Source organism: Heliconius melpomene, unplaced genomic scaffold (genome assembly GCF_056956725.1).
Source record: "Heliconius melpomene rosina isolate 202511_hmr_F unplaced genomic scaffold, ASM5695672v1 ptg000036l, whole genome shotgun sequence".
In the NCBI taxonomy this organism is placed as follows: Eukaryota; Metazoa; Arthropoda; class Insecta; order Lepidoptera; family Nymphalidae; genus Heliconius; species Heliconius melpomene.
The window spans coordinates 97497-121585 of NW_028181859.1; the positions used below are offsets into that span (position 1 = coordinate 97497).

Below are 24089 nucleotides of genomic sequence, written 5' to 3' on the forward strand. Positions count from 1 at the left end.
CCTCCTGCAGCTGCGTTCTCGCCTCGACATAGACACATCATCCAGCACTCGCCAGCCCCGAACACGACATGCTAGGGCCGGGCTCGCGACCGAAACGTCCACGACGGATCCGCCCAGCCTTCGCACACACGTGTTCTTGGTCGCTCGGTTGAGCACAGACAAACCGGTGGCAACAACCCACTCCGACAGCGTCACATCACGCACATCCGTCGTTGCGAAGCCCCACACGCTGGACTTCGCGTTGAGATCGCCGGCCACCAACATCTCCGCCGGACGAAATCGCTCTACCATTTCCCCCAATCGTATAAGGAACTCTTCAAACTCCGCGAGAGTTCGATTGGGGGAAAAGTAGACCCCTACGACAACTAGGTTGCCGACAAGTGCGGCGACGCATCCCACACCTCTCTCTACACGTGAGAAAGGCGGGGAGCCCGCGGCGACCTGGGTGATAATAGTCACCACCCCGGTGTTGTCGGCTACATAGTTGTCTCTGTCGGGAACGCTGTAGGGCTCCGAAACAACCGCCACCTGGATAGACCACTGCGCCAGGCTTTGGACCAATAAGTCCTGGGCCCTAGCACAGTGGTTAATGTTCGCATGCAACACACGGAGAGCCATTATTGGTCTTCCATGTGTTGCACCTCCTCAGGCCCAGCTGGGATATTAGACCTGGCCGATGTTGCCGGCACTCGTCTGCGCTTTCCACCGTTATTGGTGCTAGCCTTTCCACAGGCAGCATTCCCCAACATGTGATTAGCGGGCCTTTGCGCCGCCTCACACACCGGACAATGAGGCTCTGCCGAACACGATCTCTGCTGATGCCCGGTCTGGCCACACTGGAAACACTGTTTGCTCCGGTCCACCTGGCTACTGCACTTCGCAGCCATGTGGCCCACTTCGTGGCAACGGAAACAACGTTGCGCACGGGGCATCAACAGCCTCACTCCAGCAGAGACGAAGCCAACAAGTAGTCTCGCCCCGCTAATCTTCTGCGCTGCGCCGACAGGACATCGGACCCATACTATTCCTAGACCGGCCCGGTCCTGTCGGATCTCTCCGACTTTTATATTACCCGCAGCACAGCCGGAAACTCGGCTTATTGCCGCCGTCACGTCCTCAGCAGTGGCGGAGTCATCGAGGCCAAACACCCTCAATTCCGCACATTTCACTGGCCTCGACACCTGGACCTCTTCGGGGCTGAGAACCCCACGCAACTTCTCAGCTAGCGCATCCGCCTTCTCAGCAGTGTTGGCGCCAGGCATTCTAGCGCCTAGCATTCTAGCGCCAGTAGACGCAACACGGAATCTCAGGTCCTCTATACCCAGGTCTTCCAACTTTATACTTTCCTTGACCCGGGTAAGGACATCGCTATACGACATCTTGTCGGCGACGGCTGGCTGCAACTTAATCGTCACAACTTGCGATCTAGGACGACGCAACTTTGGCTCCTTTTGCGCTTTAGCCTTTTGCGCTTTCGGCTTAGGAGCTGGCTTTCTCTTCTTGGCCCCCTTCCGGGCTACTACAGTCCAGCCCTCAGACATATCAGCCGGAGCGGGTGGCAGAGGTCGAGGCTCAGTAGATGCGGTCTTCACCGGGCCTTTCTTCTTCTTGGCCTTTTTAGACCTTTGCTCCTTTGGTGCCGGATTAGCCGGCGCCATCAAAGTGGATGCGACAGGGTCCACTTGCGCCTGCTTTGGGCTATCCACCTTGCGCTTGTCCGCCGCTAGCGGAGGTCGCAGATTTCTCTCCGGTGGTAGCCGATCTTTAAAGGCTTCCAGCCTGGTGGAGACCATAGTGCCCACTATGTCCTCCACAGCAATAGACTCCGTGGGAGTGGGTCGCAAGTCCGATGCTCTAGACCGCTCCAACTCCGCTCTCAAAAGGGCAAACTCCTTCCGCAACTCCACCAACTCCGACTGCAGTCGCGAGTTTGTTGCCTTGAGGATATCCACTTCCTCTGATGCCGTCCTCTTTGCCAGAGTATTAACGGCAGAAGAGATAACTCCGGCAGCGTCTTTAAGGGCCCTAGTAAATGTGCCCTTCAGATTCCCCGACTTGCAGGCGACTCTATTGATTATAGCCAAGCTATCAGATACTTGGCTACGCAAGTCGGAGACCATGTGCTCCTCACCGCAAAGTTCCAGGGGCACATCCGAGAGCCTAGAACTTGCTCTAGTTTGTATCGCCGCGGAGATTTCAGCAACTTCCTCCTCCGCCCTCAGCCGGCGCTCCTCGCGCTTGGCATCGTTTAGCGCCTTCTTTCCAGCAGCTAGCCCTATATTCTCATCAGGAATATTTGGTACGACCACGACTCCCTCTGGCCGAAGCAACCTTCGCTTTCGGCTTGTCTCTGTCTCCCCATCCGCATCCGAGGATTCAGAGTTACTCTTCCTGTGATGGCGCCTTTTTCTGTCCTTTCGGAACTGCGCTTTAGCCCCCTCGAGAGCATTGGAGCTGTTCGACCCAACAGACATCACGCCATCGGCGTCTGACTCGGAAGCCGCCCAGAAACGGCCTCGCGACGAAAGTGACGACCTGGACCTATCTCTTATAATAGAGGCAACCTCCTCATGGTCCAGACGCTCTAACACGACTCGCGCATCCTTCAACCCCCCTCCTATTGGCACAAGTGCCGGACTTTTGCCCCTTTCGAGCAAAGTACTCCCTACGCCTTTCTCGGGCACAACTACTACTCCGCCCATCTCGGGCAACAACAGATCACCGCCCTCCTCGGGCCTCCCTACGTCATCATTTTGGGTTTTTAATTTAACATTTTCCATTTTGTTCCCACGAGTGTGGGGGAAAAACGGTCCATCCGAGCAGTGCCCCCTGTACTCGGATAAGCCTATTACGCCAGGGTGTCGGCCAGTACCCTGGCGGGACCAGCAGTAGCGACTGATCTCCCCATCAGCCATGAACCCCTCGCGCTGCTTCGCCGCTTGGGTTGGGGTAATTTTTTATAGAGGTTTTCTTCCTCGCAGCCCGGCCGGTAAAGGCAAGGCCCTCAGTTCCATTCCTGATTACGAGACATGACCGCAACCAAGAGTGGAGTTCCGATATTTTCGGCGCTGGCACATCACTGCACCTGCGTGGCGGTAGGGTGAGTACACACCACGCACGCCCTCCGGTTCCTCACACTGTGACCTCTGCATGACAGAGGACACGCGAAGAACCACGCCGGATTATTAGCCAGCGAGCAATCATTACCCAAGGACGAATCCTGTAGGCACCAATTACTCGCCGCCCAGGGTGCACCGGTCCGCAACACTGTTCGTCCCCCCCGAACGACAAGCATTCGAGAAAGGGCCAACAGCGGGTGAACACACGAGGAGGTCATCCGACTAAGCACCCCAACCTAACCTGACATTTTTTTTTTTTTTTTTTTAACGTGAGGAAATCCTTTTACGGATACCGGCCCGAGTGGGGACTCGAGCGGGTTATGTGGGACTCATGGACCGGCTAAGGCCAATCCCAATACCCACTAAAACCTCACGATGCTCCTCCTCGACCGCCACTGACCGCGAGACGCGGGGACTAGAATCGTCCACGAAACGCGGCGGCGGGAGCCTGCTAGGCACGTCGCGGAGTCAAGGGTGTGTGGGCACCCTCGACGGCCTGCTCGGAGTAGCGCGCGGGAGCAACCTGCGCGCGCCTACTCGGGCCAGGTTGGTAGGCGGCCAGCTTCCCCAAGCTGACCGCCCTCTGGCACATTAGGGCGGAAGGCGGCGATCGTGTGCCGCCCTCCGGCGACCCGGTCTCTTACGGCGGATGGCGACTTCGGCAAAAGCCTCCCTCGCCCGTTCCGCCGACTCCTTCTCGAGCACCACTGCCTCGCAGAAGGATGAGACCGCATCCCACGACGTCTCGCTGCCGGCCATAGCCTTGACCACGGCCGGCAGGGAAAGGTCGTCCCCTATGACGTCGCGCCAAGCGCGACGTTGAGACGCCCAGGCTGAGCACACCTCCAACGTGTGCTGGGCCGTCTCATCGAGGCAGTCGTCGCAGTGGTGGCAGCGAGCGTCGGGCTCCCTCCCGGCGATCCGACACAAGTAACCCCCGAAGCAGCCATGCCCCGAGAGCACCTGTGTCATGCGGAAGGTTAGGACGCCGTGACGCCGCGCTAACCACTGGCGGAACACTGGACGAACAGCCTCCATCGTCCTCAGGCCGGCAGTTGGTGTTGCCAGCCGAGTTTCCCACAACTCCATTGCGGCTACCCGCACCTCCTCAGTGCGTGCCTGGCTTGCCGGTTCCCCGGACACTAGGCCTATTATTTCTTCATTTGGTTCATATATTTCATTATTTTCCATAATTTTAATTATTATTATTATTTGAGAATCAATAATTAATCAACGAATAATCCTATTTTCATTAAATATACCATCCTCTATTGAATGATATCAAAATTTACCTCCTTCTGAACATTCTTATAATGAATAATAATCCTTTTTTAACCGACTTCTGTAAGAAAAGGAGGTTATCAATTCGACTGTATTTTTTTTTTTTTTTATGTTTGTTACCTCATAACTTTTAACTGGGTGAACCGATTTTAATATTTTTATTTATAAGGTATAGCTTCCCGAATGGTCATATTTTTTTTTGTCCATGTCTGACAATGGTATCCATGAGAAAATCACATAAGTCTTAAATTTGCATTATGCATGTGCGCGACTAATAGCCGAATAACTCAATGTCGCGCCAACCGATTTTGATGATTCTTTTTTTATTTGAAAGGATACACTTCAAGGATAATTTGGTGAAAGTTTGGTTAGGTTTCGATTATGGAATTCGGAGAAAATTGAGAAAGTTTGTTTTTGTTGGTCAAAAATTAATTATACTGTAATAGTTACAAGCAAAAACTTTTTAAATTGATGTCAGAAGTGAGATTCCTGATCGTTGCATTTCTTTTCAACCAATCTCAAAAAAGAGGATGTTCTCATTTTCAACCAACTTCAAAAAAGGGAGATTCCGAATTCACCCGAATACTTTTTATGTTTGTTCTTGTCAATATACCAAAATGTAACTTTGCACAAAAATAATAGCTAATTAAATGAAGTTTTACATAGAACAATCATAACCACTCGTTGACAACCACTACCACCACCATCACCACTCACACCACATTCCTCAAATAATACCTATCAATTGAATAATTTCATTATTATTTTTTATTTCTATTTTTATTAGTTTAATAATTATAAATTATTTTATTTTTAATTATAAAAATAATTTTAATTTTAAAAAAAATAAGAAAAATAATTTCAAAAAATTTTTTTGAAAATGATAAATAATCATGAAATGATCATGAAATGTGTTATGTATAAGTGATGTATTAACAGTCACCAACCTGCCAGCAGTTATTCGTGCAATAATTTCTACACCAAAACTTTTTATCCATAATCACTAGTCTTTTGAACTCAATTACATCAACATGGAAGCTATTAAGCAATCAATACAAGAACTGTCACTACACTTCAATTCGCAAATGGCTGACTTTCAGCAAAATTTGAGTTCTGCGCTTCCTGCGGCAAGCCCCACTTCCCACATTGCAGCTCAATTTAGTGCATTTCGATCTTTTGTATTGAGTGCACTGGAGGGGCTTCAGCTGCAGGTAAATATACTGTCAAAACAGTTAGACCTTCTTGACTTGCGGACCAGAAAGAAGATACTGTTGGTGCATGGTGTGCCCGAGGAGAGAAGTACAGCTGATTCTGCCATTGCGGTGAAGGTCCTGTCCCAACATCTGAAGTTGCCTGATCTGGAGCTGGGTGACATTAGCAGATGTCAACGCCTGGGTACTGTAACATCTGATAAACCAAGACCCATACTTGTAAAATTCCGAGAGTTATCAATGCGAAATCAAATATGGTATGCTAAAACCAATTTGAAAAATACAGGCATCACTTTATCGGAATTCCTCACTAAATCCAGGCACGAGACTTTCATGGCAGCCCGAAAACGTTTTGGCATAAATAAATGTTGGACGAAGGAGGGCTACATCATTGTCATTGGGCCAGATGGGAAGCGCCATACTATTTCCACATGCAGTGAGCTAGACAATATCCACGACACGGCTGGGGCTCAACCTCTTAAAGCACCTATGGCGAGCTCAAGTGCTGGTGATTCTAAGACAAAGCCAGTTCCTCAGGTTACACGAATGAAGAGGATCGTAAACTCGAAGAAGTAAACAACTTCCTTAATGCATTAGTTTGTTCAATTAATGTTGATAGAATACTTTTAACCTTATATCTAATAACTTATGAGCTAGTGTCCTATAAATCACTAATATATTCACTAAAATGTACAAATTACCCACAACTTAAATCGTTAATATACTTATCCATTAATATATATAATTTACCCACAATTTTAAAACGTAATATTAAATGTTGTAATGTTCGGTCCGGTTCGGTTCTTTATTTATGGCGCTTCGAGCGTGCCAGTTGAGCACTATTCACTTCGCCAATGTCACGTTGTATGGAAAACACACAAAGGAGATTGTACGGTAAAAAAGAGATTATATTACACAATAGGAGAATGCATGTCAAAAAGAGTCCAGTTAAAGTGTTGCCTTCACCTATAAAATAAAAAATCATAAAATAAATATATACATGAACATGAGTTTGTAATGTTTACTTTTTGTTAGTTATTTTGACAGGCTTATTGACACTTAATCTGTCAATGGCCGGAACTGTCTTAAACGTTTCTTTTCACGATAACTCCTAGATTACGGACTTAGTTGTATTTATCGTGTTTTACCTCTTTTTTTTTTTTGTTATTGTAAGTGATTATTTGTTTATTTTATTTTTTTTATTTTTATTTTTCTAATTTTATCACTAATATTTATTTTGCTAATTTATTTATTTATTTGGACATACATATATTATATAGCTCTTATTATTATTATCATTAACATTCTGCATATACACACATTTTATTTTAATCTTATTTTTATTTATTATATATATTTATTATCCTATTAATTTTTACTTGATTATTATATTTTGGTACTGCACTATGTTCAACAACGCTAACTCAAACAGTGACACCTCCGATAATGATATATTTTGTCAGTCTACATCGTTATCATCAGATTCTAGTTTCCATAGCACTTCCGCGTCGCTAAGCACTGTTTTGGGCACGACTTTTGCGAACTCTGCCAAGCACTTCAACGTGGTGCATATCAATGCATAAAGTGTTCCCGCTCATTATCCTGATCTCCTAGCTTCCTTCGATGCCAAAAACGTTCACGCGATCCTAGTTTCCGAAACTTTCCTAAAACCTTCCTTACCATCCACATCCTATGCTTTACCCGGCTTCCATCTTATTCGTAATGACCGTACAGGGAAAGGCGGTGGTGGAGTTGCTATCTACTTACGCAGACACATCCCTTTTTCTATTCTTGACAAATCTCCTACACTGTACTCAAATACTTCTGAGCATATTTTTATTGAAGTGTTATTTGGCACATTAAAACTATTACTTGGTGTACTTTACAGCCCTTCACTTCATATAAATTATTTTGACACCTTTGAAACTTTACTAGATAAGTATGTTCCAGGTGTTGATCACACCATCATAATGGGAGATTTTAATACTTGTCTAATTAAAAATGACTGGCGTGCTATTCGATTACAAAATATTATTAAAAGTGCTAATCTTAATCTTCTACCCACTAACGCTACCCACTTCTTTCCTAATACCGCTCCGTCACAATTAGACTTAATGATCGTTTCGTCGAATGAGCAAGTCGCTACTTATGGTCAGTTGTGTGCAGAAGCGTTCTCATATCACGATCTCATATATATGAGTTATAAAATTCGTACACCCAAAATTAAACCTACTATAATCATGCGTAGAAGCTTTAAAAATTTTAACAACGAAGCTTTCTTAGAAGATCTAGATAATATAGATTGGGAGAGTGTATTAAATGCTCCAACTGTTAATGAAAAAATTATTATATTTAACTCTCTTTTAACTGAGCTTTTTGACCTGCACGCTCCACTTCGACCAATAAAACTCAAGCACCTTCCTGTCCCCTGGTTAACGGAAGATATTAAAAAACTTATGGTAAAACGTAACTCGGCTAAATCGAAGTACAAGAGAAATCCTACTGAGGAAAACCTTAACAGGTTCAAAATACTACGGAACCGATGTAACAAAACTTGCAGGGATGCTCAACGCACTTTTATTTATAATTCTATCGAAAATTGCAATTCTGCTAGTATTTGGAAATTCCTTGACTCAATGGGTATTGGACGCTCACGAAAAACTACCGCGTTAGGCGATAGAACGGATATCAACGAAATGAATAAGCACTTCGCGAATGTCAACTTATTAAGTCAAAATGTTAAAATTAATACTATTAAGTCTATCCCTTCAATCTCTGGTCCTTCTCCCTTTCATTTCACTTCTATTTCTCCTGACGAAGTGAAGAAACATGTTCTTGCCATTAAGTCCGATGCTATTGGCAGTGATCGAATCAGTCGGAAAATGATTCTTTTAACCATGAAGACTGTACTTCCTATCCTGTGCCATATTTTCAACTATTCCCTTTCCTCAAATACTTTCCCTGATATCTGGTGCCAGGCGATAGTTGTTCCTATACCTAAAGTGTCTAGCCCCACTTCCTTTACAGACTATCGCCCGATATCTATCCTCCCGTTCCTGTCCAAAATACTAGAACGTATAGTCCATAAACAACTCTCCTCCTTCCTTACCAGAAATCATATCCTATCTCCCTTCCAGTCTGGTTTCCGCCCTGGTCACAGCACTGTCACTGCGCTCAATAAGGTCAATGATGATATAAGATATGGAATCGATAACCAACAAGTCACTATTCTCGCTCTCCTAGACTTTTCTAACGCTTTTAATACAGTAGATTTCGAAATCCTTTTAGCTGTTCTAAAGTCTATTAATATTTCATCAGAGGCTACTGAATGGTTTTACTCCTATCTACATAATCGAGAGCAGTACATTCGTTTAAATGAAAAACTGTCAACTGTTTGCCGCCTTAATGCTGGTGTTCCCCAGGGTGGTGTACTTTCTCCTTTACTTTTCTCCATCTTCATAAATTCCGTCACCAAGCTTTTATCCTTGCCTTTTCACTTATACGCTGATGACTTACAGATTTATACAACCACGGACGTTCAAGACATTGCGAGGGCTATTAGTCTAATTAATTCCAACCTGCTAACAATTAGTACCTGGAGCAAGTCTTACGGTTTATCTATAAATCCTAAAAAGTCTCAAGTGTGTATTCTCGGCAATCCTAAACAACTATCCAAGATCTATTCTCCTTCCCTTCCTCCTACAGTCTTCGACACCTGTAACTTGAAATACTGTTGCACTGTCAAAAATCTAGGTATCATGGTGGACAGCAAACTCTCCTGGGCTCCTCAAGTTTCCGAGTTGAGCCGCAAGTTGTACTGCGCTATAGGTAGGTTAAAAAGATGGAAAAATATTCTGCCAATCAAAACCAAAATAACCCTAGCCCACTCACTTTTGCTACCTATCCTAGATTATGCAGACACCTGTTACCTGGATTTATCGCAGCAACTACTTAACAAGTTGGAACGTCTCCAAAACCTGGTTATTAGATTCATTTTCGGACTGAAAAAGTTCGATCATGTCAGTGAGTATCGTACTAGACTTGGCTGGCTTCCTATTAAAGACCGTCGAAATCTTCACACTCTTTCTCTTCTCTACTCTATCCTCTTCCACCCTGAAACTCCAACCTACCTTAAGCAGCGTTTTTCCTTTCTCGATTCCAACTCCCGTCTCACATAAAGTAAAAAATTATTATCTTCAATTGTAGTGTATATTTACTAATATTTATATATATTATTTATTATATTTGTGTATTATACTCTATTTATTTATTTATTTATTTATTTATTTTATATACTTATAGTATATATATTTATGTTATGTGTGTTGTATATATCGTTTTTAATTCTCGTGTATTGACATAATTATTTTTTCCCACGCACTATGCCCGCACCCCTGTCTATCTATTCCTACAATTCGGTTGCCTGGAAGAGATCACTTTTAGTGATAAGGCCGCCTTTTTCACATTTTATTATTTATTGTTTTTTTTTTTTCTTAAGCATTGTAAATTTTAATTTTGCTATGTATTATGGTGTGAAATAAAGAGTTTATTATTATTATTATTATTAGTTGACTATAGACCTTGACCCTTAACAGGAGCTATTGGAGTAATAACCTTAGTAACTGGTTTAGTAAAATGATTTCATAATTTTAATATAAACTTATTATTTATTGGATATATTATCGTATTATCCTATATCTTATAAAACAAAGTCGCTTTTCGTGTCTGTCTGTTGTTTCTAACTCTTCTTCTTCTAAACCACCCAACGGATTTTGATGCGGTCTTCACCATTAAGTCGAGTGTTTTTCGTAGAAGGTTTATATATAGTTTATTATTTGTACATTCTTATGTAAATTAACATAAATACGATAAATGTGTATAAAGTCCTACCCGTTGAGACACTTTCGCGCATGCGCTGCTCTAATGGTAAGTACTACATGAAAAAATGTACTGGAGCATTGTTCCTCTTAATAAGATCTACAAAAAAGTCCGCGACAGCATATTTTTATCTTTTAAGGATAACGTGTAGTGATCATATTTCTGTCTAAAAATAATAATTTCAATATATTTTTTATTGTGAGGGATATTTTTCCATAATGGTATTAATCCTTATCCTTTAAAATACTTTATTAATTTTCTACGTTAAACGAAGATAAAATTTGCTTTTTACAATATTTCGAAATTGCGAATAGTTTTACAGAAAAACGCATTTAATTGTTGACACATCCCGCCGTTGACAAATCAGCTGTATGTTACTCAAGTTTCACTTATCCCTTACTCTCAGCATATAAATAAGTACATTAGTTACGTTGGCCATTTAATGTAGACCAAAACTGTCTTTTACTGTTTTTCATTTTAATAAGTACTTTAGAAGTTGTTACAATATCAAAAAAAACCTTGCTGTGAAACGGCTCGCCACTCGCCATGCGTCTCGCCATGCGTCCGCCGTGCCCGCTTGCCTTACACGCATCGGTGGTTCAGTGGTAGAATGCTCGCCTGCCACGCGGGCGGCCCGGGTTCGATTCCCGGCCCATGCATTCTATTTAATATTCCTCACAGGCAGCCACGTCGTGCTTGCTTTTCATCAGGGACAGAATACCCCCTTCAGCATTAACCACAAGCTTGAAAAAAAAAACCCGGCTGCCTCTATAGCAACGAAGATTTTGAGTTGAATGTATTATTTAAGCGCGATATATTTGGTTACACATTTTTTGTAGTAGTTAGTAGTAGGTAGGTTTTTGTTTATAATTTCTTCCGTTTAAAAATAGTCATTTAACTATCTAAAAATAGTCATTTAAATATATTTTAATAAGTACTTGAAAAGATTTGTAGCGCAGATTTAAAATTATGGTACCTACTAAAAAATCCTTATTGAAACGACAAAAATGCGGGTTGCATTAGGGTTTTATTAATTTTCACATTATCTTAAGTGCTTTGCAAACATACATTACATGAATAATCCAGTAGTAAAAGCGGGCGAAGCCGCAAGAGGGTCGCTAGTTAACTATATTTCAATGATGACGAGATATTTGTCGAGAAAGAACATTCCAAGGAAAACATACTATTATAGTATCAAAAGGTTTACGGTGAGGAATAATTTTATTTATTATTTCTGAAATCTTTTTTTTTCAAATAATTTGTTCTATTAATGGAGAAGCTCTATTTTGGTAATTTAAATTAGATCAGGTTGCCATTTCTAAAAAAAGGATATTCCTTTATAAATGGGGTTTAAATCCATTACATAAATCACTGGACATTGTGATGTGGGCAAAGAAATGAAGATGTGGGTAAATCCATTACACAAATCACTGGACATTGTGATGTGGGCAAAGAAGAGGTTGCTGTGGCTACTGTACTCTCTCACATCACATCAGTCTGACCCGCGGCTTTAACGTATAGCGTTTACAACACTGAAGTGTTTGAGCGGTGGAAAAATGGCTGGCCATAAGTGAGCGGAATGCAGAAGCAAGCCTATCGATGCGACGGTACGAACACCTGTATCTTCAACGTTGAGTCAAGCGGTGCAGCAGCCGGCAGCGAGGCCTTTAGTGTGCTTCAAGTGTGGCAAACCGGGTCATATCGCCATCTGGTGTACGAGCGAAGGCGGCGGGCCAAGCGATGGCAGCAGGGACGGCGCAGCGCGTGATGAACGGTGAGTGGATGGAGCGGCGTGTGGACGTATGCAGTGTCCAATTTCCAAAGGGTAGGGTACAAGACAAAAGGTGAACTGTTTTGTTTTGTTTACGATTCTGGTGCTAAATTCTCGTTAGTTGAAAGTTTTTCTGTTACATTTAGTGGTCGACGGTTTAGTAATGTTGTTACTATGACCGGTATTAGTCAAACACGAGTATACAGTACCGAACAAATTCTGTGTTTTGTAGTATTAACGATTGCCCTCTTAGGATATTATTGTCGCGAGATTTTAAATCAGGGTTGTACAGTAAACATAACTGACTGACATTTTGTTTGACGGGAATCTTTATGTAAATTCAGTGAATAACGATAGTGTGAGTGAGTTGACTTTGACTGATATCTCAGCTGATATTACTGGTAGTGACCGGTGGTAGTGACCGGGTTGGTTCGAATCGCACAGTACAGCGGCGTCCATATAGGATGTCGCCGGACGAACGTAGCGTTATACGCAACAGAGTAAAGGAAGGTTTACACGTGAATATCATTAGGTCGAGCTGTCCTCCTTTTGAAAGTCCGGCTTTATTAGTAAAGAAGTATGACGGTTCAGACCGTATCTGTATTGACTATAGTGAGCTTAACAATAATACCAACCCTGACAGTTATCCGCTTCCATTAATTACTGATCAAACTTCACGTTTTCAGGGTGCTAATTATTTTTTGAAACTCTATAGCGCAAGCGGTTTTCATTTGATCACAGTAAACGAAAATTCTGTAGACAGTACTGCTTTCATAACAGCTGAAGGGCAGTTTGAATTCTTGACTGTGCCTTTTGGTCTGAAGAATTCAATTTCGATTTTTCAGAAGACAATTGTGATCGTGTTGGGTGATTTGGTTCGTGATTATATTATAAATATAATATTAATTAAATAATAATTAATTAATTTAAAAAAAAAATAATAATAATACTTTATTGCATTGAAAAAATATATATATAAAATTTACACAGAAAAAAAAAATAGAAAAGAAAAGAAAACGAAGGATACATAGGTACTTAAATTAACATGTGCAATGGCGGCCTTATCACTGCAAGTGATCTCTTACAGGCAACCATTAAAAGTGCAGGACTTATGCAAGAAATTATCGTAAGGCGCAAAAAGTATTACTTAACAAATAAAAAAAAGCTAAAATAAGCTTTTGGGTTCATACCCCAAATATAAAGGAAATCCCTTTTTTTTAAAAATAAAGTGCCTGATAAAAGGATTATTCTGATAGGATAAATAATGTAATTTTTTAATAATTTCAAAAATTATTGTGCATTTTACACTAAAATATAATTTTTTTATCATGAATTTAAATTCATCTTTAGAATATTTTATTCTTATTTTTTATTTTATTAATTAATAATTCCAATAAAATATTCTTATTTATTTTATTTTTCAGAACTATAATTTCTATTTCATCAAATTCATGATTAGGATGCTGAATTGGCTTAGAAATTAATTTACTTAGATTTATCCCCTTAATCTCTTCCCCCAATAATCTATTAAATTCAGAAGCTTCCTTAAAATATTTTTTAACTCAATCTATTGCATCAATTATTTTTTTATTTTCTATCCTATTGAATTTATTTCTTATAAAAATATTTATTAATGATTTATTATCAATTATTATAAATTCTGCAATATTAATAAAAATAGGTAAGTATTACTGTAAGAAATCACTTACAGTGATAAGGCCGCCCATGCACTGTATCTAAATTACAAATTTAATTGTGTAATTTAAATCTTCTTTGTGCAATAAAGTGTTTTTGATTGATTTGATTGATTGATTGATAGGTTCTGTTCCTTTTCATTTTTGATTTCCTAATATTATAGAAGGATTATCATGATTTAATAGATTTATTTTAATAACATGACAAAAAATTTCACCAATAATTTTATTATCTTATAATATAAATTTTATTTTTTTAATTTTTGAATTAAGGATTAGACGGAGAAGAGGACAAGGGATGAGGAAGAGAGGTAAATTTCAGGAAACTATTGAGCAAGTAGGGTAGGGGCCTGCCCGGAGGAATGAGGTCCGCTAAATCAGATAGCTTGGACCATAGAGGGTGGGATGACAGCTGTAACATTTTACCAACAAACCGATCAGACAGGAATTGGCGACGGATAGGATAAGGAGGATCAACACACTCAACCTGCAGTGCGTTGGTGGGAGAAGACTTCATTGCACCTATAATAATTCGTAGGCATTTGTATTGGATCCTATTGAGTTTTTCAGTAGCAACTTTGTTAAAGGGGTCTAAAACAAATAATCCGTAGTCAATGTGACTACGGATAATGGCATTGTACAGTAGTTTGAGAGTATAAGGGTGTGCACGCCACCACACACCAGACACAGCTCTTAAAGCGTTGATGCCGTTTTCACATTTTTTACTGACATGTTCAGCATGGGCAATTCCGTTCAGTCTTTTATCGAGAATCATGCCTAAGAATTTAACATTTTCTGCTAATTGGATAGTATTATCCCAATACCCACTAAAACCTCACGGTGCTCCTCCTCGACCGCCACTGGCCGCGAGACACGGGGACGTGAGTCTTCCGCGAAACGCGGCGGCGGGAGCCTGCTAGGCACGTCGCGGAGTCAAGGGTGTGTGGGCACCCTCGACGGCCTGCTCGGAGTAGCGCGCGGGAGCAACCTGCGCGCGCCTACTCGGGCCAGGTTGGTAGGCGGCCAGCTTCCCCAGGCTGACCGCCCTCTGGCACATTAGGGCGGAAGGCGGCGATCGTGTGCCGCCCTCCGGCGACCCGGTCTCTTACGGCGGATGGCGACTTCGGCAAAAGCCTCCCTCGTCCGTTCCGCCGACTCCTTCTCGAGCACCACTGCCTCGCAGAAGGATGAGACCGCATCCCACGACGTCTCGCTGCCGGCCATAGCCTTGACCACGGCCGGCAGGGAAAGGTCGTCCCCTATGACGTCGCGCAAAGCGCGACGTTGAGACGCCCAGGCTGAGCACACCTCCAACGTGTGCTGGGCCGTCTCGTCGAGGCAGTCGTCGCAGTGGTGGCAGCGAGCGTCGGGCTCCCTCCCGGCGATCCGACACAGGTAACCCCCGAAGCAGCCATGCCCCGTGAGCACCTGTGTCGTGCGGAAGGTTAGGACGCCGTGACGCCGCGCTAACCACTGGCGGAACACTGGACGAACAGCCTCGATCTTCCTCAGGCCGGCAGATGGATTTGCCAGCCGAGTGTCCCACATTTCAACCGCGGCTACCCGCGCCTCCTCAGTGCGTGCTTGCCGGTTCCCCGGACGCTAGGCCTCGACGCCGGCAATAGACCGACGCCAGAGAAAGAGCATCCAGGTCCCACGGTATGACTCCAGCCAGCACGCACGCCACTTCACCGGAGATGGTCCGGTACCCCCGTATCGCCCGGATGGCCATCGCCCTCTGCGCACGTCGCAGCAGAGTGATGTTGTGCCGGTCGGATCGGACCACTCCGGTGTACAGCCGACGGCTAGAGGCGCTCGGCCCATCCACATTGGGCAAAAGGCGCGCCAGTGCCGCCGCTGTCTTCAACAGTTTCGGGGCCAAAGATGTAAAGCGGCCCCGAAAACTCCACCGACCATCCAGAACAAGTCCGAGGTACTTCATGCTCCGAGCAACGTCAATTTTGACGCCACCGACGACGATGTGGGCATCTGCCGGTGGGCCCTTTCGAGGAGCATGGAAGTAGATTGCCTCGGACTTGTTGAGGGAGACTTTCAAGCCCAGCCGCTTTATGCGGCCGACTACCTCCGCAACTCCAGCAGTCGCGAGGACTGCCGCCTCTCGATAGGTCCACTGCTGCGCCAAGACCAGCGTGTCATCGGCGTAACAGAGGACCTTTATCCCCCTCAGGGTGCCGCCCCGCAGCACCCAGTCGTATCCGATGTTCCAGAGGATCGGACCCAGCACCGATCCTTGTGGAGCACCGGCCGACACAACGAACTCCTTCCAACCTCCTCCAGGAGCTGGAAAGGTCACAGACCTACCGGACAGGTAAGCCCCGATGACGCGGCGCAGGTATGGAGGCACACGATAGTATAACAGTGCCTCCTTTATGCAGGGCCATGGCAGGGAGTTGAAGGCGTTGGCGATGTCTAAAGACACCGCCAAGACTCCATTGCCTCGGGCCACCGCATCCTGCGCATAGGACTTTACCTCCAGTATGGCATCCACCGTCGATCGCCCCCTACGGAAGCCATACTGGTGGTCCGAGAGGTCCGGACCTGTCCCCTCCAAATGGTGTTGTAGCCTCCTGGCTACAACACGCTCAAGGAGCTTGGCGATCTCGCTCAAGAGCACGATGGGCCTGTAGGCGGAGGCTGAATCCGCCGGGCGACCCTCCTTCTTGATGAGGACTAACCTGCCTGTCTTCCACCGCTGTGGAATTATGGCTTGAGCCAGACAGGCAGTGAATAGTCCTCGCACTCTGGGCCCTAAGGTGTTGAGGGCCAGAGTTAGCGCCCGGCCGGGAATGCCATCGAAGCCCGGGGCGGTGCTCTTGAGCCGAGATCGGCGAACAGCTTCTTCGAGCTCCTCCTCCTCCACCGGTGGTGTGACGCTGTCCTCGTCGTCCTCCTCTTCCTCCTCACGCGCTGCAGGGCGGGCCATACTGGGTGGTGCAAAACTGGCCCGCTGCGGGAATAGCGACGACAGAACCCCTCAGAGTACGTCCGGTTGGAGTGTCTGCGTCAGTGGTGGTGCCCAAGCCCGTAACCTACCGAGCACCATTCGGTAAGGTGTGCCGTACGGGTCTAAGTCTATCCCCGCGATCAACCGGTCGTGCGACTCGCCTTTCACACGACCGATCTCCTCCTGCAGCTGCGTTCTCGCCTCGACATAGACGCGGTACAGTCGGTCTTCCTCCTCCTGCACCTTCTGTACCCGTCTGCGATAGTGGCTGTACTGGCGTCTCGCCGCAACGCAGGTGTTACGCAGTTGCGCGATCTCCCACGACCACCAGTACACTTGCCGCCGTTGAGGGCGGCGCCCGGAACGGGGCATTGACGCGTCACAGATACGCGTCAGCGCCCCCTGCGCCCAGGATGCGGCGTCTTCTGCAGACGCCAAGCTCTGGGGCCGCCAGGATTTCACTATCGCGGCCTCCTCCAACTCCCTGTCGAGACGACCCAGTTGCCACCGCGGTCCGTACTCTCGCGAGTTTGGACTGGGGGCTGGTGGCACCGCAGGATGTATGGAGATCTCGTACAAGATGTAGAGGTGATCCGAGAGAGTCTCCACATCATCCAGCACTCGCCAGCCCCGAACACGACATGCTAGGGCCGGGCTCGCGACCGAAACGTCCACGACGGATCCGCCCAGCCTTCGCACACACGTGTTCTTGGTCGCTCGGTTGAGCACAGACAAACCGGTGGCAACAACCCACTCCGACAGCGTCACACCACGCACATCCGTCGTTGCGAAGCCCCACACGCTGGACTTCGCGTTGAGATCGCCGGCCACCAACATCTCCGCCGGACGAAATCGCTCTACCATTTCCCCCAATCGTATAAGGAACTCTTCAAACTCCGCGAGAGTTCGATTGGGGGAAAAGTAGACCCCTACGACAACTAGGTTGCCGACAAGTGCGGCGACGCATCCCACACCTCTCTCTACACGTGAGAAAGGCGGGGAGCCCGCGGCGACCTGGGTGATAATAGTCACCACCCCGGTGTTGTCGGCTACATAGTTGTCTCTGTCGGGAACGCTGTAGGGCTCCGAAACAACCGCCACCTGGATAGACCACTGCGCCAGGCTTTGGACCAATAAGTCCTGGGCCCTAGCACAGTGGTTAATGTTCGCATGCAACACACGGAGAGCCATTATTGGTCTTCCATGTGTTGCACCTCCTCAGGCCCAGCTGGGATATTAGACCTGGCCGATGTTGCCGGCACTCGTCTGCGCTTTCCACCGTTATTGGTGCTAGCCTTTCCACAGGCAGCATTCCCCAACATGTGATTAGCGGGCCTTTGCGCCGCCTCACACACCGGACAATGAGGCTCTGCCGAACACGATCTCTGCTGATGCCCGGTCTGGCCACACTGGAAACACTGTTTGCTGCGGTCCACCTGGCTACTGCACTTCGCAGCCATGTGGCCCACTTCGTGGCAACGGAAACAACGTTGCGCACGGGGCATCAACAGCCTCACTCCAGCAGAGACGAAGCCAACAAGTAGTCTCGCCCCGCTAATCTTCTGCGCTGCGCCGACAGGACATCGGACCCATACTGTTCCTAGACCGGCCCGGTCCTGTCGGATCTCTCCGACTTTTATATTACCCGCAGCACAGCCGGAAACTCGGCTTATTGCCGCCGTCATGTCCTCAGCAGTGGCGGAGTCATCGAGGCCAAACACCCTCAATTCCGCACATTTCACTGGCCTCGACACCTTCGCGTCCGATCGGACTTCGCGTCCGATCGTCGTGGCGAGCGGACGTGTGCAACTGCTCTCTTAGCTTTGTAGTGGGGATTTGTGGTTATCAATCCAAGAACTACAGTGTTTTAAGTGTTGTGTGTGCATTGGTGTGGTGCAAAGGATTCTTAAAGGTACTGTTACAGTTTTCAGTATTTTATAGCGCTTCAGGCAGAGGCACTGAATATTTAACCTCAAAAGCACGTGGTGCACATAACCTCTAAAAGCACGTGGTGTGAGCACGCGGTGCGAGCACGCGGTGTGAGCACGTGTCGGCATTGGCATTGACATTTGACGTCTCGGTTGACAGCTGTCAGTCGGTGACAGTCACTGTCGTGTCGGTGTTGCCACTGCTCGGGTGTTTAGTCAGTGACAGACACTTGGCAAGTGGCTGGCATGGCGGATGAAGAGGAAGGTGACAACTTTCAGAGGGCGCTGGGGAGGTTCATGGAGGCAGATGAGGGGGCGGGGGGTTTCGCCCCCCGGAGGTCTCTGGCGCGCACCCCCCCACAGGGGTTTAGCGCCTCTGTGGGAGGTGCAGAGGCGGAGGCAGAGGCGGCGAAGGCCCTGAGAGGTCAGGCGGGTTCTCCGCCATACGGCACCCCATTAGGGGGGGCAATAAAAAGGGCACTCACCTCTCCTTTGGAGGCGGAGAGTGCTGCTCTTAGGCGGAAAACCGGAAAGGGTGATGGTGCTCCACCAGTAGCGGGCATATTGGCGGGCATACCATCGGGTGGGGCGGGGAGTCAATCCGTCACTGCGAAGCCGACTGCCCTTGCGGAAGCGACGGTTGAGGGTCTAACAGGCCTAGCAACCTCAGCGCATTATGGACGCGGCATTATGGACGCGGTGCGGGCAAAGGCTTCTCGGCTCAACAAAGACGAGGTGGCAGCGATTGGCGCACATACCGAAAGGTTAAGTGCAGTTATTGCCCATATGGCGGTGCGGCTGGCAGCCGCAGAGGCTAAACTTTCAGTGCAGCCTCTTGCGGTGGTTCCGACCGTGCAGCCTAAGGGCAATACGTACGCCAACATGCTGAGACTGCCTCAGCACAGGGAACCCATTGAGATGGGTGAGCGGGCGGAAGGTCCAGTGCTAGCTAGGCAATTGACCCGGCTAAACTGTTCGTCCAGGTGAGTCGGGTGAGGAAAGTGGGGAACGCTGGAGTGGTGGTGCAGACCACTAACGAAGCTGCTGCAAGCAGGCTCAAAGAGGCAATGCCGCCGAGCTTGAGAGTTGCGGAACCAAAGAGACGGCAACCATTAGTCTGTTTCAACAGACTAGGGATGGGAACCCAAGTTTTGAAGATATATTGGTAGCCCTGCATGATCAGAACTACAGGGAGGATAGTGCATGGCCGCTCTCAAGGATCCAGAGCGAAGCTAAAGGCGCCTTCAAGAAGAACCGTGCAGGCGGGGCAGCCACCGCGGTGATCTTTGCGTGCTCTGTAGCTTTGAGGGAGTCACTCTTGCAGAAGGGTCGGGTTTTCATCGGCTGGCAGGCTGTTGAAGTAACGGACTACATAATGGTTACGTGCTGCAACAAATGCCAGCAATATGGGCACCCTGAAAAGTTCTGCAGGTCGAAGGAGGTAGTTTGCGGACGCTGCGGAAATACTGGGCACAAGACGGAGGCATGCAAGTCGGCCTTCACATGCTGTGCAACATGCAAGCGGTTCGGGAAGAAAGGTAGTGAATCGCACAAGACAGCATCTAAGGATTGCCCAGCGAGGATGTTCGCGGAGAAAAGGAGCGTTGAAATGACACACTATGGATAAGCCGTCCATTATAAGCGTTGGGCAGCTGAACTTGCAAGGATCAGCAACGGCTACACAGGAGTTACCCATAATATGCAGGACACTGGAGTTGGATCTTGTACTAGTCCAGGAGCAATATTGCCAGACCAGGACTCTTCAGCACGGACCCACCTCCAAGGCAGGAATTATGGTGAACAACCAGCGATTGGCAGTTACTTTTCTTGATCATCTCAGCAACGACCATTGTGCAGTAGCTCATGTTTGCCACCAAGGTCTGAGTATTTACGTCATATCTATGTACTGTCAATACTCACACGACATTGCGGTACACCTACAGCATCTGACCCATGTACTGGACAAGCTGACGGGACAGAGAGTGTTAGTGGGCATGGACAGCAACGCTCATTCACCATTGTGGCACTGCGAAACCAGACAATATGTGGGAAGAGGACCGGATACGGAGTACAGGAAGACGCAGATGGAAAGTTTCATACTTGGAAGAGATCTTGCGATACAGAACGTGGAAGGTCAGCCTCCAACATTCTCAGGAGCAAACGGCTACTCTAACGTTGACTTGACGCTAACAAGCAGAGGAGTCTATGTGTCACAGTGGCGGGTACACGAAGGAGCAAGTGTCAGCGATCACCAGCTTATAACTTTTGTGGTCAACGGAACTGGAGCGCCAGACTCGGTGCACTGTGGCGAACAGCACATGCGATTTCGCGATCATGGTGTTAACTGGGAGCGCTTTCGGGGTGTGCTGCATTGTAGAATGGGCCAACTATCGACACGGAAACCAGCAGCTAGCATATGTGAGGATTACAGTCGTATCCTTACTCGAACGGCTCAAGAGTGCCTGGGCACCCGGCAGGAAACTGGCAACCGCGGATATGAATGGTGGAACCCAGAGCTGGATAGGATGCGCCGCTCAGTCGGGAAAGCGCGTCGGGATTGGCAGCAGTCACGCAAGAGGAAGAGCAGCCGCGAACCGGAGCTGCATGACTCCCTGCGTCGTGCCAGAATCCAGTACAAGGAAGCGATGAGAAATGCTGAGATAGCTTACTCTCGTGGAATAGCGGAAACCGGCAACGACGATCCGTGGGGGTTGGCGTACCGTGTCTGTTCGGGCAGGATACGTCCTCCCTCCAACGTCATGCATGGTATTCGCTTACTGGAGGAAGTCAACACCACCACAGCTGAGGCAACAATGACGGGTCTGCTGTCGACGCTGTGTCCGGATGACGACCCCCGTCACGACACTTCGTATCACAGAGCGGTAAGAATAGCTGCAGCATGCTCTCCCGGAGGGAAGAACTCAGAATTGCCAAGTCGTAAGTGTCTTGAGCAAATCATTAAGGATCTGCCAAATACTGCGCCCGGTCTGGACGGAATCACTGCAAAGATCATCAAGCATGCATGGAGAGCCAGTGGAGCAGAGATGCTCCTAATGTACTCTGCGTGTTTGGACGAAGGCATATTTCCAGATGTTTGGAAAGAGGGGAAGCTCCTGGTCCTGCCAAAGGGAAACGATCGACCGCTCTCGGATCCAAAGGCGTATAGGCCGATTACTCTTCTGCCTATCCTGGGAAAGATATTAGAACGCCTAATTATAGCTTGCGCTCCTAGCCTGCAGGGAAACATTTCTTCTTCGCAGCATGGTTTTGCTCGTGGAAAGTCTACGGTCACAGCATTGCATGCAGTACTTGACCGAGTTGCGAGTACCGAGCAGAATTATGTCCAGCTGATACTACTAGATATATCCGGGGCCTTTGACAATGCCTGGTGGCCCATGATCCTGACGAAAGCCAAACAGGGGGGTATCTCGCCGAATATCTATAAGATTTTGGTGAGCTACTTCAGTGGGCGGCGTGTCGGGTTATTTGTGGGAGACCAGGTGGTGTGGAAACGCTCGACCATGGGATGCCCACAAGGATCTGTCCTTGGTCCAACTCTATGGAATCTCCTGCTCGATGACATCCTGCGGCTACCTATGCCCGTAGGGGTCAGGACGGTGGCTTATGCAGACGATGTCACGATCGTTATTGAGGCGCCGAGTCGGGCGGCTATTGAGCATAAAGCTTTAGTGACGCTCAGCGCGGTATCGGAATGGGGAAAACGGAACCGTCTTAAGTTTTCTGCTGAGAAATCGCAGACTTTAACCATGAAAGGCAAATTCAAGAGACCTCCTACGATTAGACTGGACGGTGCCTCGGTGACGCACGTGAATCATGCCAGGTTGCTAGGGGTGTGCATAGACGAGGCTAGCTCCTATGTGCAGCATGCGAATTTTGCCGGCCTCAGGGCTGTGAAGTGCTTCGGGAAGGTGTCGAGAATATCGGCATCGACCTGGGGAGTCAGGTACAGAGCCCTTAGGATCCTGTACGTAGGTACCTATGTGGCCACACTTACCTACGCTGCGGCCGTATGGTGGCGACGCTCGTCACATTATGCAGTGCGGAGCGCCTTGCTCCGTACACAGCGCCCGGCCCTGGTATTGCTCACGAAGGCTTACAGATCTGTCAGTACCGCAGCGTTACCTGTGCTAGCGGCAACTCTCCCTGCTGATCTGGAGGTCGTTCGCGCAGGACGAGTCGCGCAGGAATGTCCGGGATTGGACACAGGTAAGGAGCGCAACTCGCGGAAAGATTTAATTACCAGGGAGATCTTTACTCAGTGGCAGGACAGGTGGAGCTCGAGCGCGGACGGGAGGGAGCTGTATGCTTTCTTCCCTCGGATCGCTGATAGGATGTCCTACGTGTGGATCGAACCGGACTACGTTGTGTCGCAGATTTTGACTGGTCATGGTTGTTTTAGGTTCCGCCTTCATAAGATGCGGCTTTGCGAGTCTGCCGAGTGTTTCTGCGGGCATGAGGCGGAAACTCGGGACCACGTACTGTGGGATTGCAGTTTATACGCGGAGGAGCGCCACGAGATGCTGACTAACTGGTCAAGAGTTGAGTCTGGCCCAGTCTACCACGGCGACCTGGTGGCAAGCGCGGAAGGATTCAGGCGATTGCGAGCTTTTGCGCATAAATGGCACCGCAAGAGGAAGGAACAGGAAACTTGATCCAAGTCTGCTCGGACGCGAAGGGATGGCTGTGTGTCGTCAAGCCCCAGAAAGGGGAGAGTTGACAATAAAGGGACAGGATATAGAAATTTGTAGGAGTCAAGAATCCGCACTGGGAAAGAGCTTTTACGCAAGTACCGTGCGGACTCCAATGTTTCGGTCCGTATGCCCAAAGGGCGGGTAGGACCATGGGTGGTTGGTGGGTTGGCCTCGACACCTGGACCTCTTCGGGGCTGAGAACCCCACGCAACTTCTCAGCTAGCGCATCCGCCTTCTCAGCAGTGTTGGCGCCAGGCATTCTAGCGCCTAGCATTCTAGCGCCAGTAGACGCAACACGGAATCTCAGGTCCTCTATACCCAGGTCTTCCAACTTTATACTTTCCTTGACCCGGGTAAGGACATCGCTATACGACATCTTGTCGGCGACGGCTGGCTGCAACTTAATCGTCACAACTTGCGATCTAGGACGACGCAACTTTGGCTCCTTTTGCGCTTTAGCCTTTTGCGCTTTCGGCTTAGGAGCTGGCTTTCTCTTCTTGGCCCCCTTCCGGGCTACTACAGTCCAGCCC

At 47.5% G+C, this 24089-nt stretch overlaps 3 protein-coding genes across 3 annotated transcripts; 1 reads left to right on the forward strand and 2 right to left on the reverse strand.

Moving 5' to 3' along the window:
* Nucleotides 1-617: 617 nt before the first annotated feature.
* Nucleotides 618-2780, reverse strand: LOC146526602 (uncharacterized). The gene has a single exon (XM_085206937.1). The coding sequence runs from the start codon at nucleotides 2778-2780 to the stop codon at nucleotides 618-620; it is 2163 nt and encodes a 720-aa protein (XP_085063063.1).
* A 2532-nt stretch (nucleotides 2781-5312) lies between these two features.
* On the forward strand, nucleotides 5313-6307 carry LOC146526603 (uncharacterized). Its single transcript, XM_085206956.1, has one exon. The coding sequence runs from the start codon at nucleotides 5432-5434 to the stop codon at nucleotides 6185-6187; it is 756 nt and encodes a 251-aa protein (XP_085063082.1). The 5' UTR covers nucleotides 5313-5431; the 3' UTR covers nucleotides 6188-6307.
* Nucleotides 6308-18109: 11802 nt separating this feature from the next.
* LOC146526604 (uncharacterized) lies at nucleotides 18110-18604 on the reverse strand. Its single transcript, XM_085206939.1, has one exon. It carries the CDS (start codon nucleotides 18602-18604, stop codon nucleotides 18110-18112), a length of 495 nt encoding a protein of 164 aa, XP_085063065.1.
* Between the last annotated feature and the right edge of the window lie 5485 nt (nucleotides 18605-24089).

What these genes read in the sequence shown, in the direction of transcription:
- LOC146526602 (XM_085206937.1), bottom strand. Translation starts at nt 2,780, where the DNA reads ATGGAAAATGTTAAATTAAAAACCCAAAATGATGACGTAGGGAGGCCC.
- LOC146526603 (XM_085206956.1), top strand. Translation starts at nt 5,432, where the DNA reads ATGGAAGCTATTAAGCAATCAATACAAGAACTGTCACTACACTTCAAT.
- LOC146526604 (XM_085206939.1), bottom strand. Translation starts at nt 18,604, where the DNA reads ATGACGGCGGCAATAAGCCGAGTTTCCGGCTGTGCTGCGGGTAATATA.